The 17,500-nt window shown below is 46.1% G+C and overlaps 1 protein-coding gene across 2 annotated transcripts in view; it reads right to left on the bottom strand.

Moving 5' to 3' along the window:
• The window catches only part of col5a1 (procollagen, type V, alpha 1), an 87,649-nt gene that overhangs the window by 12,328 nt on the left and 57,821 nt on the right, over positions 1-17,500 (bottom strand). For both annotated transcript variants that reach the window (XM_042059111.1, XM_042059110.1), the window contains exons 29-51: positions 17,120-17,173; positions 14,048-14,155; positions 13,342-13,395; positions 12,756-12,809; positions 11,639-11,683; positions 11,444-11,497; positions 8,981-9,025; positions 8,807-8,860; positions 8,502-8,555; positions 8,291-8,344; positions 6,921-7,028; positions 6,589-6,678; positions 6,274-6,327; positions 5,584-5,691; positions 4,744-4,851; positions 3,441-3,494; positions 3,228-3,281; positions 2,962-3,069; positions 2,545-2,598; positions 2,338-2,445; positions 655-708; positions 286-393; positions 123-176 (exon numbers count right to left, since the gene is read on the bottom strand). In XM_042059111.1, coding sequence (XP_041915045.1) covers positions 123-176; positions 286-393; positions 655-708; positions 2,338-2,445; positions 2,545-2,598; positions 2,962-3,069; positions 3,228-3,281; positions 3,441-3,494; positions 4,744-4,851; positions 5,584-5,691; positions 6,274-6,327; positions 6,589-6,678; positions 6,921-7,028; positions 8,291-8,344; positions 8,502-8,555; positions 8,807-8,860; positions 8,981-9,025; positions 11,444-11,497; positions 11,639-11,683; positions 12,756-12,809; positions 13,342-13,395; positions 14,048-14,155; positions 17,120-17,173 — 1,638 coding nt within the window. The remainder of the gene's footprint in view (positions 1-122; positions 177-285; positions 394-654; positions 709-2,337; positions 2,446-2,544; positions 2,599-2,961; positions 3,070-3,227; positions 3,282-3,440; positions 3,495-4,743; positions 4,852-5,583; positions 5,692-6,273; positions 6,328-6,588; positions 6,679-6,920; positions 7,029-8,290; positions 8,345-8,501; positions 8,556-8,806; positions 8,861-8,980; positions 9,026-11,443; positions 11,498-11,638; positions 11,684-12,755; positions 12,810-13,341; positions 13,396-14,047; positions 14,156-17,119; positions 17,174-17,500) is intronic.

Consider the following 17,500-nt stretch of genomic DNA (forward strand, 5'->3'; position numbering starts at 1 on the left):
TCATTCAGCAGCAAATTTAAACTTAAGAGTAAGTAAATCATGTTTGCTTATGAGTCTATTTCTGAGTTCATAATTTAATATGTTATTTGATCTGAATCTATCTTTCCAGCAAGAGGACTTACAGCGGGACCAGGCTCGCCAGGAGGACCAGGATCACCAGGGAAACCGCTTGGACCCTGGGAACAAACATCAGCATCACCACTCATTAGTGTCCGGCCAATCAAGCACATGAACGCATAAGCCTCATACAGAGCTGCACTGTGTCAGAACTGGACAGGCACTCACAGGGCTGCCTTTAGGACCGTCATCTCCGGGTGGGCCTTTGGGACCGGGAGGTCCAGCAGCTCCAGCAGGACCACCTTCTCCCTTCTCTCCACGCTCGCCTCTTGGACCCTGGACCAGAGCAGAACATTAGCAACTAGCAATCAGCACCCCATCAGTACTCAGCTGGATGATAATGATATTGTGGTGTATAACATTTGTGTTGCACACATAATGTCTCTTGTGTTGTGTTTGGATAAACAATGTTCCTTTTGGAGTCATAGTGTATGGGTGCGGTATGTATTAGGTGTGATAGTAGTTGAGGTGGGGTTTATTTGTGTTGTGATTGCAGCTGGTGTGTTGTATTCTGGTATTATAGTTGCGTTTTCATACCGGAGGACCGAGGTCTCCCTGCAGTCCGGGCTCTCCTGCTTCACCGGAATCACCCTGACAAAGACAGACAGCAAGATAGATTGAGTGAGTGAGAGGGATTTGGGGATGTTGGGAACACTGCACTGAAAGTCACTGCTCTTGTCCTTGCACTGCCAGTTGGGGGCAGTCGGTGTGGACATCCATCACACACACACACACACACACACACACACACACACACACACACACACACACACACACACACACACACACACACACACACAAACTCTCTCTCTCTCACACACAGAAGCTTACACAGTGGCTGAGTGCTGACTTATGTACAAATGCATGGATGTGTGTGTGTGTGTGTGTGTGTGTGTGTGTGTGTGTGTGTGTGTGTGTGTGTGTGTGTGTGCGCGCGTGCGTGCGTGCGTGCGTGTCTGCATGCGTGCTACTGCCCCATCCTCTCAGCAGGCATGCCCATATATCAGAGTCTATATCTCTCCTCTCACATGGTGGCTGTTTTTGCTCCTGAGCCAAAAAGTCTCAGCGATCACTGTCATCAGTGCCTCACCGAGACAGACAGGGAGAAAAAGAGGACCTGAAGTAAAGCGCTCTCTCACAGCAAGCACCTAAATATACATATATTAGAGCTCTACTCTACTATTGCTTATTAAATCTCCTGCAGTGGAGACTAGACAGTCGCTGTACTTCCCATAATCCTCTCTGTCTCCAGTGGTTAGAGGGACTAATCATTCGGCTGCAGTGGCAGTCACAATATCAACACAAGAGCTTTGAGACACACTCGTGCTCCTCCAGACTGACAGGACGGAGACTTATTTGACCTCTTGCGCTTGTCTCCCCTAACAGCCACACCGAGCGATGAAGGCTGTTTACTATCCCATCATGCTCTTCACTCCTCGTCCACTCAGGCCCAATTCATTTTACTGCCTTCCCTCATCCTTGATGTCCCCCCCCCCCCCTCAAATTCTGTGCACTTATCCCCTCCTCTGGCCCTAGATGATACATTAGGCCATGGCCGCATCCATAGGACAGAAAAGAGTGAGAAGAGGGGGGGGGGGGGCGCTGAAGAAAAGGGATGGAGGTGCTCGTATCGACCGGAGAAGATAACAAATCACACCATCATCATCGCTGGAGAGAAAAGTGCTGAGGGGGTTGGACGGAGGGCAGGGGCTGGCAACGCTCTCAGCAAACACACACACACACACACACACACACACACACACACACACACACACAAGCTCAGAAGAGGTACTTAAATAATACAAAGTTGCCTTACTGAGGACAGGCCACACACTCGCATGAATTCTTGTGCACACACACACAGACACACACACATTCTTCCTATCACACATCTATTAGAGTGAAAGTGCAAAAGAGGTTTTAGCGCTTTAAACTTGATCATTCGGCTGAATGGCCGGTTGAAATATTAATGAAGCTGCAGAGCTTTAGAGTGCTTTTAGCATCTCCGCTCAGGCGGCCTGCAGTCTCACACTCAGAGCATAGCCTTCTGCTACTGCAGCTCCGACTGACACGCACGCACGCATGCACGCATGCACGCATGCACGCACGCATATACCATCACATATATATGTGTGTAAGTGTGTAGATATGGTGAGTTTTTGGGACAAAGATACAGGAATTACAGTATTTCACTGTATGCGGGTGGGGTTAGTGAAATACCTTCTCTCCAACAGCTCCGGGGTTACCGATGCCACCTGGAGGTCCTTGGGGTCCATCTGCTCCTGTGGGTCCGGCAGGGCCTCTGGGTCCAGGAGGACCAGGGGGACCCTAGAGAGAGAGAGAGAGAGATATTTAACATCTGACTCGGAAACAACCACACAGGGAGGGAAGAAGTGAACATTAACACTTTCAGAAGAGCTTTCTCACCATCTGACCCACGTCACCAGTCTCTCCCTTCTCGCCTGGAGGTCCTGGCAGACCCTGTGTGTTAGAATTTAAATGTAAAAAAAAAAACACACCAATAAGAGATCAGAACTGAGACCGCCAACACTCCACCACCCACCTCACCAAGAGCACAGCATCACAGAGCATCACACAGTCATCCGTGAGTCACATCTCCCCCTATTTAGCATTCAACATTCCATTAGCACCTTCTGTAGCCATGACACATACATCCCCCTCTCGCTATATTGCTAATGTCTACTGCTGGCCTTTTGATGCTAGCATTCTTGGACAATACTGGCTCCGTACTGATGATTCTGATTTGAGTGTAGGATGGATGGCTGTTGAAAAGATGAGTGTTGGAATGGATTGTGTATGTCCAAGTGGTCAGTTGTCTCTGACCTGTAGACCGACGGGACCTGGAGGTCCGGGGAATCCTCGGGAGCCTTCGTCTCCCTTCTGACCGAACAGACCCTGCTGACCTCTGGGTCCGGGCTCGCCGTCCGCTCCCTGTGCCCCACAGAGACAGGAAGAAGGAAAGAAGGGAGAGAGAGAGATGGTTGGATGAGCAAAAAAAATGTGTAATCTGTCAAAGCAGGGAACGATCACAAATGACAATAACACAGTAACACAAGGATGTGAAGGTGATGTGAAGGTGTGCCACTCACAGATGGACCGGGCTGACCAACGGGACCTTGTGGTCCAGTAGGACCAGGGGGACCCTATAGAGAAAGATAACAATGGAAAGCAATGAGGCATTATTAACCAAGGCTCCATAAGGAGATGAGGCTTATACAATACATCTTTAGCCTGGAAAAGAACAATGGACGGGACGTAATATGCTGATGAGGTGCAATGTGAATGATGGCCGTGCAACTTACATGTTCTCCTTTCTCTCCTTTGCTTCCCTTCTGTCCAGGCTCACCAAGCTCTCCCTGAGGACATGAAGCAGAGAGAGGAGTGTGCGTCAGAATATAGGACCACATAACAACATGTCAGCCCTGTGGACAGCATAGGGGGGATTTTGATGTCTAAGGCAGGAGTCACAGGTGCACACATATTGTGTATGTGTGTGTGTGTGTGTGTGTGTGTGTGTGTGTGTGTGTGTGTGTGTGTGTGTGTGTGTGTGTGTGCATGTGTGTGTGTGTGTGTGTGTGTGTGTGTGAATGATGATCAAATGCTTGATCCGCACCAACCATGTGTGTGTGTGTGGTGTGTGTGTGTGTGTGTGTGTGTGTGTGTGTGTGTGTGTGTGTGGGGGTGTGTGTGTGGGTGTGTGTGTGTGTCTGTGTGACAGTGTGTGCGCGCACCAGAATAAGAATAAGCCTGTTTGGCTTAGAGTATGTCGGGATGCAGTGAGCATTAGCAGATGAGCTTCTGTTGATGTACATGGGTGTGTTGACATCTGTGTATTGAGGATTTGTGTGCTGGAACTTATGTGTGTCTAGGTGTGTGTCTCTCTGTGTGTGTGTGTGTGTGTGTGTGTGTGTGTGTGTGTGTGTGTGTGTGTGTGTGTTCAATTAGTCTCACACATCCCATCCCAGCACCCCACCATTCAGAGATGGGAGTTTAATGAGATTAAGAAGCTGACAATATCTCTGAGGAGAGGAGATTCAATTAAGACAGATATCCCTTCAAAATTAATGTGTGATGTGCCAGTGAGTGTGCACGGGTGTGTGAGAGACAGACACAGTGGGGTGTGGGATGTCTGTTCTATTGAAAAAAAAAACACTGCCTGACACACCGTCTCTCTGAAAATCCATCCCTGAAATAATTCAACTGCCTGTCGTTGGTATCCAAACCTCCAGCAGATATTGTTGACTGCAGCCTCCTCCCTTTCAATTATTTAAATTTGTCATTTGTCATTTGCTACAACTTTTCTTACACTGTACTATATTACATTTCTGTTCTTACACTCTGTACATCTAACATAAAGAAGTTTCAGTCAGTGACAGGCATGTACTTCATTTGTTTCATTATAGCATTTCGCTGAAGCTTATAGCTAATGGAATGTGTATTGAATGGACCTGAGGTTTCCAGGTAATTTAAATGTGTGTGTGTGTGTGTGTGTGTGTGTGTTGGAAGGAGAGTTGCAGAGACACAATGGTGTATCAGTAAATGTGTAATGGGAACATGTTTAATATAGAGGGAGACAAAATGCAATACCCCACTGCCACCTCTTACCTTATCTCCATCCTCTCCAGGGGGTCCGAGAGGTCCAGCAGGCCCGGGCAGGCCTACTGGTCCCTGGATGCCATCGCGACCAGCAGGGCCCTGGGGTCCTTTCTCTCCCTATGAAATCAAAGATTGACATTGAGGCAAGAACACACACAAATCTCACTCTCTCTTTCTCTCTCTCTCTCTCTCTCAAACACACACACACACACACACACACACAAAAAAAACTCTTTCATTCACCAAATCAGCCACATTAGTAAAGTACAGAGGCTTGAAAGCTATCTGGCTCATACAATACAAACCACCACTGACACCTCGACACCCTGAGTGAACATCACTTAAACTAATCTAAGCCACAGGCATGAATGAGATGTGAGGCCGTCAGCATACAGCTCTTCTGTGGCTCATGCCAGGGCAGACTGAGTGTGGTCTTGTACCATCCTAACTGCCAGTTGGCCCCTCAAGGTGGAGAAGTGATGAGCAAGTAATGCTCAACTCGTAACATATTTATGAAATGTCGGGTCTCTACGACGCTGTGTGGTGCCGTCTGGGCACAACTGTGCTCAAGGGACGTAGCCCACATAAACATGCACACACACGCATGCATATGCACACACACACACACACACACAAATGTATGCACACACATACAGTACATACACTTGCATTTATACGTCCAAAACGGTGGCACTGTCTGGGTAAACTCTACTCAAGGGACATAACCCTCATAAACATGTACGCATGCACTCACATGTGCACACACACACACACACACACACACAGGCATTCATGGACTTGCATGCGTAAGCACACATAAACACACACACACACACACAACAAACTTACTGGTGCTCCCTTCTCGCCAGTGGGACCGGGAGGTCCCTGCGGTCCAGGCCGACCTGGCAGACCAGTGGGTCCAGCTGGGCCAGCAGGACCACGCTCACCAGGAGAGCCCTGCCAGGAGAAAGAGAGGAAAAAAGGAGAGGGAAGAAGAAGAGATGGAGAGATGGAGAAATATGAAAGAGAGAGGACGAAAGAAAGAGAGTGACCAAAACCGTTCGATCAGGGCCCATGATTATTGAGTTACGCCCTTCTTATTTATTTATAAGGAAATCTTTTATGTATGCATGAAAGCTGGTGGAGAATATTTCACCTCTACAATAAAGTCGGAAAGTGATGACATGGACAATACATTTCAGTAATGTAGTTAGGCGTGAATTATTTAACTGCACATATCTTATTACCTTATATAACGCAACTGTAACATCAAATTGTAAGGGAACATACAGAATCTTACGAAAACAGGGATAGAGAGTGAAAGGAGAGATGGAATGAGAGAAAAAGACAGCGCTAATAACGGAGGGGAGTAATTAGAGAAACACACATCTCTCAGACGAGGGAGATAGCCACTGTTGACAGAGCCACTAACAAGCAATAGATGGGCCGAGAAACAGAGTCAAAAGCAGAGAGATGAGAGGAGATGAAAAGAGAGAAGAAAAGAAACATGGGGAGAAAGAGGGGGGAGAGTGTACTCACAGCAGGGCCAGGTGGACCAGGGGGTCCCTCGCTTCCTTTCAGACCATCGGCTCCCTGAGGAGAGGAGAACACAGCACACACACACCCACACACACACACACACACACACACACACAGTTTCAGCAATACACCTGCAACACAACACACACTCCTCCAACCTGCTCACTCCAAACTCCAAACTTAATTCAAAACTCACTCTACTAAAATAACAACAAAATGTGCATTACATACAGTGCATGTGATGGCAATCAGATTAAATCATTTAAATGGCAGGCAAAGTCCAACTAAAGCTAATGAGAAGGCTCTAATACTCACCGTTGCACCTGGAAGACCACGTTCTCCTGGGAAGCCTCTCATGCCAGGTGGACCATCTTTACCAGAGGGGCCAGCAGGACCTGGATCTCCCTACAGAACACAAGGAAATGAGCCGTTAAGACCAGACTGACCTCAGTGGAACAGAGTAGGCTGTAAGAGTCCAATTATGGCATCTAAGAATCCATTCTCTGTATAACACTCCATAAAACTCCACAAGTTCAAAATGTGCCTGCAGTAAATGTCACACACTGGTACACAATCCTAAAGTACAGTGGTACATCTTACATTATGTGGTGATGGTTGGTTGTCAGACTACATGACAGGTCACTCACCTTGGCTCCTTCCTTTCCGGCAGCTCCTGGCAGACCCTGCTCACCTGGAGGGCCTGGGGGTCCAGGGTGCCCTCGGTCTCCCATTGGTCCAGTCTCACCTGTGGGGCCCTGAGGACAGAGAAGTGCATTATGGGTAAGTGCTATTTTGTGCACCAAAATAGATCTGTGCAGATCAGTGAACTTTCATCAGAGTGGCATCAGCTAACTGTAGCATCAATGCAGCATCAGTGTGTGTCTTACTGTCGGTGAGGTTAGGTGTATTTGCATGTGTGTGGGCATGCATGTGTCCTTGTGTGTGAATGTGCATTTTGCGGGTGTTGGCCTGCATATCCTTAGGTGTGGGAGATAGGAACACAGAAAGCGAGACTGTGTGTGAAAGTGTGTGTGTTTAAGTGTGTTGGAGTGTGTGTGTGTGTGTGTGTGTGTGTGTGTGTGTGTATGTGTGTGTGTGTGTGTGTGTGAGTGTGTGTATGTGCATTAGCATCGAGAGAGTGGTGCCATGTTGACTGTGCATGCATAATGTATGAGGACTCTGAGTGCTAACACATCCAACAATCAACAGGCGCGCGAGTCACGGCCGTCAGCAAAGATCAGGACAAACAAGGGCCAGGCTTGGCTTAATGACCACCTCTTGAACCCCTTCAGCCTTTACAGTGACAGTCTAGACAACGCTGAGGGCGCAGGAGGGAGTGTGTGTTTTGTGTGTGTGTGTGTGTGTGTGTGTGTTTGTGTGTGTGTTTGTGTGTGTGTATGTGAGAGAGAGTGTGAGAGTATATGTGTGTGCCTTTGTGTGGGAAGTGTGAAGTGAGCAATTCAGCCGCGTTTGCAATAACACCAAACACTTAAAGTGGAGAGAGCGTTTTGAAACATACACCTTTATGAATATGCATGGGCTTTAAAGAGCATCTCCTCCACCAGTCAGAAAGCTTCAGGGACTTCAGGGAGCTCGACAGGAAACTACAGACTGACTCTTTCTGTCTGTCTCTCTCTCTCTGTCTGTCTCTCTCTCTGTCTCTTTTTCTCTCATCAGACAGTCACGACTAAAGCAACAACACACAGTCACATCAACGGGGCACCGACACACTCTAGCAATCCACACACACACACACAAACACACCCCCCCCAAACACACAAACACTCCCCCCCCCCCCCCCCCCCCCCCCACACACACACACACACACATACAGAGAGACAATCTGTGCATGGTAGAGGTGGATTTGTGGCGCTATGGCAACTCAGTAACATGGTGCTCCATTGCTCTAATGGGGTGATGGAGGACCATCTTTAGGAGGTTCCACTTTAGGAACACCTTGTTAGGGGGAGCTCGTTAGGGATGGAGTCAACTGCTCTGTGCTAAGTGGGCTTCTCACCTGAGGTCCAACCACACCAGGAGGTCCTGGAGGTCCAGTCTTGCCTTGGAAACCCTGGGGAGATAGGACAGGTCATGATAAGTGTGCAAGTCACAATGTGTCTGAGTAAACGTGTGTGTGTGTGAGTTGTGAGTGTGTGTGTGTGTGTGTGTGTGTGTGTGTGTGTCCATGTGTGAGTGTGCGGGTATGGTTGGGTGCGTTGGATACTTACAGTCTCTCCTCTCTGTCCTGGATGTCCGGGCAGTCCATCTTTCCCAGCTGGCCCCTACACAAACAAACAAACAAACAAAACAAAATGAGCAAAAACAGACGAACTGTGCCGGTGACCAACCTGGCTACATGGACTATTCCACTCCACTTTATCCTTTCATCCTTCTGTTTATCTTAAGAAATTGAAGAAACCATTTACCAAATGATATTGTCATGCTTTTTCTTGCCTCAGAGTGGTTCGTATCGTTACCAGTCCACTTAACACAAAAACTAATTGTTGAGATGCTTTGTAGTGTTTACACTTACAGGGGGTCCCTTTGGTCCGGGGAATCCAGTTGGACCCTGAGGCCCTGGCAGACCCTGCAAGAAACAAAGCAAAGATTGGGGATTTAGACCACAACTCTTCACATCCACATCAGAGACCAACTCACGCACCAGTCAGTGTTGATCATGCAGAGCGTAGATGGGAAATTGACTTACCCGTTCACCGGGAGGTCCTGGGGGGCCGTCGCTTCCTGAGTTACCCTGTTGGGAAGAACCAAAAAACGTCAGATTCCAAAAAAATCTTTACAAAAAGCACTAAATGCATAACAATATCAATTGTTTCACCGTTTTGCTACTTCATCATGTAATTGCAGAGGAGGACAGAGTACACAGCTTCATTACTTGAGTAAAAGTACAGATACCCTTTGCTAAATTTTACTCAAGTACAAGTAAAAGTACAACTTAATGTAAAAGTACTGAAGTACTTAAGTAAAAGTACTGAAGTACTTTTTTTTTTAAAGTACTTGGGTATCAAGAGTACAAGAGTAGCCTACATTTTTTTTTTTCAAATATTGCATTACTACTGCCACAGTGCTTACATTTCTGTATAGAAACGTCATACATGGAGTTATGAAAAATGTTAATCTTAATACCTTGGAGAATGTAAAAGGAATTGAAAGTAAAATCAAGTCATTTTCATCTTTTTACCATGTTGCCAGGGATGGGCAGTATTTCTAATACATGTATTTAAAATATGTATTTCAAATACAAAATACTATTTTGTAATTGAAACAGATTGAAGCGAAAACTATCATTAACTTGTTCAGAAAATTGAAATAGTCTGGCGAGGTGGGGCCACAGGTTGGCACATTCCCGGGATGGACCTGCTGCGTCTTCATCCATTGTTTCGTTCATGGTTTCATCTCTTATCTAAATCTGACCATGGAGTTGACTTTGGCAGAAAGCTGAAGGTGATTGCTGATAGGCTGTCCCAATCAGAGGCGCCTGCACAATCCAATCACGTTTGAGAGGGAAACAACAAATTGATAGCCTAGAAATCTAGACGCACCCTAGTGGCAGCAAATTAATTTGCTCAGCCTGTACGTTTAGTATCAAACCATAGGGATTTCTATTGGCTGACGCCGTGGACTTCATCCAATCACAGCGCTCTATTTTGTTAGAGAGTCTTAAGGCGGGCTTAACAGGATAACGACAGTCCTGTGACGGTGAACAACAAGGAAGGTGGCTATGGCTAACGAAGAGCGGTTGTTTGAATCGTCAACTTTGGAGGAGTTGGACTTGTGGTTTTCTTTGAAAGTTGAGCAACACAATGCACTTAAGTAATTCCTTTCGAAGTATTTGCCGTTTTGCCGACCGGATACGGATATGGTCGTAGCGCTGACCTATTGCATGCCTAGGCAGTTTGAAAGACAATTCTCTGCCCGCCCCTTGGATTAAGCGAGGTAAATGGTTCGATTCCAGACTATACATTTCAATGATATAGGATGGCCCGCCAGGCTAACAAATTGAGGATTTCCGAGATTTTTCTTTTTTCCTTTTTTTTTAGAAGAAGTAACGGTTACTCACGGTTATGGATAGAAATGTAGTGGAGTAAAGAGTACAATATTTGCCTCTCAAATGTACTTGAGTAAAGTCATGAGTACTCCTCAAAAATGATACTCGAGTAAAGTACAGATCCCTCAAAATTGTACTCAAGTACTGTACTCAAGTGAATGTACTCCGTTACTGTCCGGCTCTGTGTAATTGTGATATTAACATTATGCCATAATTGTTAGCGTTGTCAGTCTACTCATTATGGTCTACTTATCACGCCTACTCATCTAATGCCCTTACGCATCACAAGTGTTCTGAGCATCAAACTGTCTTGTGTAAGACAGGCAGACAGACTCCATCTAATTTGAACAGACTAAAAACCAGCTCCCTTTAGCCCTCCACAACTCCAGGCCAATTGGTGCAGAGGTGTTTTCTTTGGGAGGGGGGTAGGCCACAGGCAGGTGTTAGACTGTACTGCTGATATGTCTTGAGACGCCTGATTGCACAACCTCCAGCAAGCCACTCAGACCTTTGTTTCAGTGTGCCAGAAAGGATTTAGATTTAGATTTGAGATTTACACTGTTCCAAATTTTATTGATGAAAGCCTTTTTGTGTTTCAGCCTTTATATTCCCTGGTCCTCAGCTCATTTATTCAGGTTTGTAGCTCCAATTGCTTTCGACTGCTAAGTTATGAATGGTGTGCAACTCAAATGTTATTAAGTTCAAGCTCTTTTTCTTGGTCCAGAGAAAACACACACCCACAATTGTGCAAAATGTGTATGTCACACTATTGATTTTGACACCTGTTTGATCAATTTATGTTACATTTTGTAGCATGACCTTTCAAATTTTCCCACACAAGGGGGAAATACAGGACTACCCAAAAGAGGGTTGCCAGATATCTAAGCTTATAAACAGCTTTTCCTCCTAACTGGGCCTGCGTCCCATGTGTTACTCTGATCCCCCTCCCTGGTTACAGGGGCCAGTCTTGAACAGGCTCCAGTGCTCTGTTCTGACATAGCAGGAAGCAGCTAGCACTGATGGACTTCTTCCACAAGTGCTTCTAATAAAGCAGAAACTCTGACCCTTCAGGCTCCTCCTCCCTGACCTCTGACCCCCACTCACCTTTGGTCCAGCTTTTCCTGTTGGACCCCTGGGTCCCCTCTCTCCACGTGGTCCCTGCAGGCAGACGAGAGAGAAGATGGGGGAGAAAAAAAGACATGAATCTCAGGTGAAGGCTTTCTCCTTGGCCATTATTAGCATTGGCAGGTGCACGCTACAGAAGTAGGGGTCAAAGGTTGCCAGCAGCAGGAGACTCACCGTTGGTCCTCTCTGACCTCTTGGGCCTGGCTTGCCTGCTGTTCCCTGTGTCAGGGGAAGGATAAAGACAGAGAGGGGGGAAATACAGGAGATAGAGAAAGAGAGGGATAGAGAGAGAGAGAGAGAGAGAGAGAGAGAGAGAGACAAGAAGAGAGATAGGAAAAAAGGAAGTTATTAAATGAGGAAGGATACATTATTTTTTTTAAATTTTAACTGAGGATACATGATTGCACACCTCACACAGAACTGGGAGAGGCCAGTGGAAGGCAGTAGAGTAAACATACAGCAACAAACTGTGTTTTTTTCTCAAACTCATCAGGAAATAATCTTTAAATAACCTGAGGTAGCTTAAGAAATAATTTCACAGGGCATATTTATGATTTATGGACGCCTCTTTCAGATCTGTGCTCTGTTTAAACATTAAGATTGTGTTTGTGTTGCTGCAACATTAAAATAAGTCCCTCGCCATATCCCACTAAATAAATGGGGAAAGACACAGATTTAATGAGATATTAGTCATTATTAAAACATAACAACACGGTGTGGGGATAATCAGGTTGCTTATCCAGCAGCAACAATGCGCTGAATCTGAAAATAAAGAGTTTGGGAGTAGAGTTTGTTAAGTGAGATGAAAAGTTTTGCCCACGATGCAAAATTAATGAGGAGACTGATGTTGGCATTAGAGGATTCTGCATGCACAACTGAGCATCTGAGAGCGGTAATGCCAACGCCATTATCCTCCTGTGTGTGTGTGTGTGTGTGTGTGTATGTGTGAGCATGGGTGTGTGTGTGTGTGTGTGTGTGTGTGTTTGTGTCGAGTAATCTGGTGTGTGTATCGGTGAAGATTAGTAGACTATTTGGTGTTTATGTTTGACTTGGCTTGTCTGTACTGCTTTGAATGTGTAAACTAATGAGGATTTTGCAGGGATATTCGGGATCACACACTACAGATTCCACTGAATGAATTTCAGGGAGAGAGCGAGCGGCGAGAAATGCAGAAAAAAAATGTGTGCGTGTGTGTGTGTGTGTGTGTATCTGCATTTTGTGTGGGTAATGAGTGTAGCATACATATAGCAGCATGTAGGTGAAGTGTGTTTGTAGCAAGTTTGACACATACCCTGGTGCCCTTATCTCCATTGGCGCCTGGGAATCCTTGGAATCCCTGAGAACCCTGCAGAGGAGAAAGATAGATACACACACACACACACACACACACACACACACACACACACACGCACACATAGAAAAAGAGAGAGAGAGGGAGAGAGAGAGATTAACTGCAGGTCCATCAAAGAGCGGGGAGGAGAGGAAAATGTGCTGGTGCAGCAGTGCATCCTGGGATGTGGGCGAGCGGAGGCCTGACACCACGAGGCGCAGTACGGAGGGGAGAGCAGCTTTGATCAGGAAGTTCAAACATGGCCCTCCTCACCCATCACCACAACCCCACCCCACCCAGCCCTGAAAACCTCTAACCCGACAAGCACTACCCCAACTCAAAAAGAAAGCACTGACAGACACACACACACACACACACACACACACACACACACACACACACACACACACACACACACACACACACACACGCACACACACACGGATGCAACCCAGAACTGCCCCAAAAAAGAAACATAGCAGGCAGGCACAAAACAAACACACACACAAAACACCCAAAAGAGGCGGAGAGGGTCGATCGATCTTACCTTTGGTCCTTGTCTTCCTGGGTAACCTGGCAACCCGGGCACACCCAATTTACCCTGGAAATCAAGAGGAATATCACACTGAGCATCCAACACCATCATCCTAATTCAATCCAACCTGTCCACCACCTTACTGAACAACACTGTCATTTCTTCTCCTCTCTTCCCCAGTTTCACCTATCCAGGTCACTGCAAACTTAATATAGTTTCCTCCACGTGTGTGACTGTGGGTAGTGTGTGTGTGTGTGTGTGTGTGTGTATGGGGGGGGGGGGGGGGACAGGGTTCCTTAAAATAACTTGGAGGTCTGTAAGTGAGCCCCCAGTGTGATTGTCAAGAGCAGGTTCCTGAAATAGTCCCCCTAAATGAGGCACGGGGAGTGTTGGTGTGGAGACGGGCTTTAATTAAGATGCGCCGACATCTCCACAGGGACAGGTGGAGAGGGCTAGCGTCCACCTGCTGCACACTAACAGCTAGTGCTGTCACTTATTTGGGCCTACCTGACCTGAAGTTTCTAGGATACAGGAAACAAGCAGGAGTAATTACGAACACACACACACACACACACACACACACACACACACAAACATATACAGATTCCTGCACACACACATTAATACTTCTTTACTTCTTCGCATACAGACAAATGTCACACAGACAGACATGGCAAGTGTAGCTTTTTTCAACACACACAAACACACACACACACACCTTTTCTCCATTTACTCCAAGAGGACCAGAGTCTCCAGGGAGACCTGACCTTCCTTTGGGTCCCTCAGGACCGTCCTCTCCTCTGGGTCCAGCAGGTCCGAGCTCTCCCTGAAGACACACCACACAACAGATAAATAAATGTGCTATATATGACTACCGTTAGGTCTTTTACTGCTGACTTCCAAAAAAACCTCTCTTGTTCAGCAAAACAAATACAGTTTCATTCAGTTTTTATACACCCATCTCTCTCTTTCACATCTATCCGCATTTAAACACACACACATAGATAGATAGATAGATAGATAGATAGATAGATAGATACAGACAACACAAACACATTCTTTAACAGCAGAAAGAGTAATTAAAGTATATAATATAAAAACACAACTAAGCAATAAGGACAGTAGAAGATAAAGAATATGCTAAATATACTAAAATACAAAGTATACTAACTAACACTTAATCTAAATCAATTCTAAAAACAGTATCCACATAGTGGTGATTAATCAATCAGAGGCGCTTGCAATGACTGAGGCAGGGACTGAGCCTGTGATTCTCTGTGCATAGTAAGGTATGGTAAGGTGCTCTAAGGTGCTCTGTGTGAATGAGTGTCATGGTGGTAGTGCAATGGTGATAGTGGTCATGGTGCAAATGAGTAAGTCCAACAGTGCAACAATGCAGAAATAAAGTAAAGTAAAGTCTATATATCTATATATTTAACTATTAAAAGAAAATGTATAAGTGTGGCCACAGTTCGGCTGTGGCATGGAGGGGCGGGGGGGTTATGCATATGTGCTAATGTGCTAATATAGCACGCAAACAGTGAGGCATAAAGACAGTGGTAAAAGTGGCTAGTGGACAGACAGTATCCAAACATGGAGGGGGTGAAGAGGCAGACAGACTATGCAGAGAAGTCTATCTCTCCTCTTCCCTTAAGTGAGGCATTGAACAGTTCAATGGCCCTGGGGACAAATGACTTTCTCAGTCTGTCAGTTGTGCAAGGCAGTGAGCGAAGTCTCCAGCTGAGAAACAAACACTAAGACACGGAGCTGCTGAGTAGGCTGCCACACTTGACGGCGCCGGAACCGGAGACATACACACACACACACACACACACACACCCACACACACACACACACACACACACACACACACACGCATGCACACAGGCACACTTTCTTGCAGGGGTGCATTACAATTCCGGTCAGACCCGAGAAGTAAGTTTTGGACTCAATCTCTTGACTTTCATCAGTCCGCTCCACATCCTTGACTCCCTTTCTTTTGAAGGGATTAATACACACACTGCTCCCTTGCTTCGTTCCTTTAATTCTCTTTCTCCTTTCTTCACTCATTCTCTCCCTCTTTTCCCTCTTTCTCTCTCTCTCTCTCTCTCCCTGATGACTGGGCTGAATAAAGGCATGAATGGGCATAAGACAGGGCTTATTGACTGTGACGGAGGGATCTGGCGTATAAAGAATAATGGCATTTCATGGAAAGTCCGACTTTCTATATTATATTTCCGCTTTTATGTCAACTGATTTTGTATGAGCTCTGTAAATATATCAAGACTCATCAAATCCCAACAAGGGTGCTAAGATATCCTTGTCCCCACAGGGAAGGTTATTGGTGACTGCAGCAGTAGCAGCCACCATACCTCGAATATATCAAACACACCAAAAAGACCTTTTCTTAATCGTAATTAACAATTCATGGTAATATTATGCTGTTCCTGTCCTTTTGAACTGCATGTAGAATGCAGAAGTCTTACTGATGTGATGTCAGATTAAGGCTCTCTCCATACATACATCTGCATCTTAAAAAAGGAAGAAGACTTGCTTCACCTCAGTAATTTGAAAGTGATATTCCGGCACCCAGTCAAGGAGGAACGTAGTGTGTGTGTGTGTGTGTGTGTGTGTGTGTGTGTGTGTGTGTGGGTGTGTGTACTTGGGTGAGGGAGAGAGGGCCGGTGAATCGTACACTCCTCTCCCCTGAGGGTGGGAAAGTGTTTGCTCACAGCCCATAACTCAACAGTGACTCAGTGCAGTCACAACAGCTGTATGACACCAGCGGAAAGGGTGACAGTGATCAATGCGATCGATCAGGTTGAGTAAAGGTTACGTCCCAGCAGACCTCTCAAGTCTGCTGCGCATATCACAAAAGAGAAAGGAGGACAGGAGAGAAGAGAGGAGAGGAGGGGAGGGGAGGGAAGGGAGAGGAGGATGGGAGAGACACCCATTAAAGAATAAAACAAGAAAGTTGTGTAAAAGAGAGAGGGCAGGAAAAGAAGAGAAGAGAAGAGAAGGCATGGAATAGAAAGTAGGGTGCAGAGCAGGGAGGGCTAGACAGAGTTGAGAGAGTTCAAAGAGGTGCGAGGAGGGGCAAGGAGCAGTGAGGAGAAGAGAGATGAGGAGAACAGAGATGAGGAGAACAGAGAACAGAGATGAGGAGAAGAGAGATGAGGAGAACAGATGAGGAGAACAGAGATGAGGAGAACAGAGATGAGGAGAAGAGAGATGAGGAGAACAGATATGAGGAGAACAAAGATGAGGAGAACAGAGATGAGGAGAAGAGAGATGAGAATAGAGATGAGGAGAACAGAGATGAGGAGAAGAGAGATGAGAATAGAGATGAGGAGAACAGAGATGAGGAGAAGAGAGATGAGAATAGAGATGAGGAGAACAGAGATGAGGAGAAGAGAGATGAGAATAGAGATGAGGAGAAGAGAGATGAGGAGAAGAGAGATGAGAATAGAGATGAGGAGAAGAGAGATGAGGAGAAGAGAGATGAGAATAGAGATGAGGAGAACAGAGATTAGGAGAAGAGAGGGATGAAAACAGCAGGGGAGAGAAGAGGAGGAAGAGAGGGAGATGAAGAAGAGGGGAAAGGAGTGGAGTGGGACGGAGAGGGGAGTGGGAGTCTTTGTGAATGTCCTCGTTGACTTGCACAGCATCACACACACACACACACACACACACACACACAGAGTGTTTGAGACTGTGTACTCGTGTCTGTCATTTAAACTGAGGCTGTAAATAACTGAAAAAAGGACACAAACCAAAGCTGAGCTCTTACCCGGTCGCCCTTTATACCCATGTCTCCCTTAAAGCCTGGGAATCCGTCCTCGCCCTGCAGGAGACACAAAGATGGAGAGAGAGAGAGAGAGAGAGAGGAGAGAGAGAGAACTCTTTGTAACTCAATAGCATAAAAACACACACAAGAATAACCGAAATTGCAAAAGATACTGCAAAATATTGACTCTTGAAGAAGCACAGGCATGCACACACTCATAAACACACACACACACACACACACACACACACACACACACACACACACACACAGATACATACATACACACATACAATGACTGATAAGTCTCATTTTCTCCAGTGAACTGAAAACAAGTTAAGTGGGTTTATTTTTGGACTAGAGAAACGAGGGAATAACATGGCC

Source organism: Alosa sapidissima, chromosome 13 (assembly GCF_018492685.1).
Source record: "Alosa sapidissima isolate fAloSap1 chromosome 13, fAloSap1.pri, whole genome shotgun sequence".
In the NCBI taxonomy this organism is placed as follows: Eukaryota; Metazoa; Chordata; class Actinopteri; order Clupeiformes; family Clupeidae; genus Alosa; species Alosa sapidissima.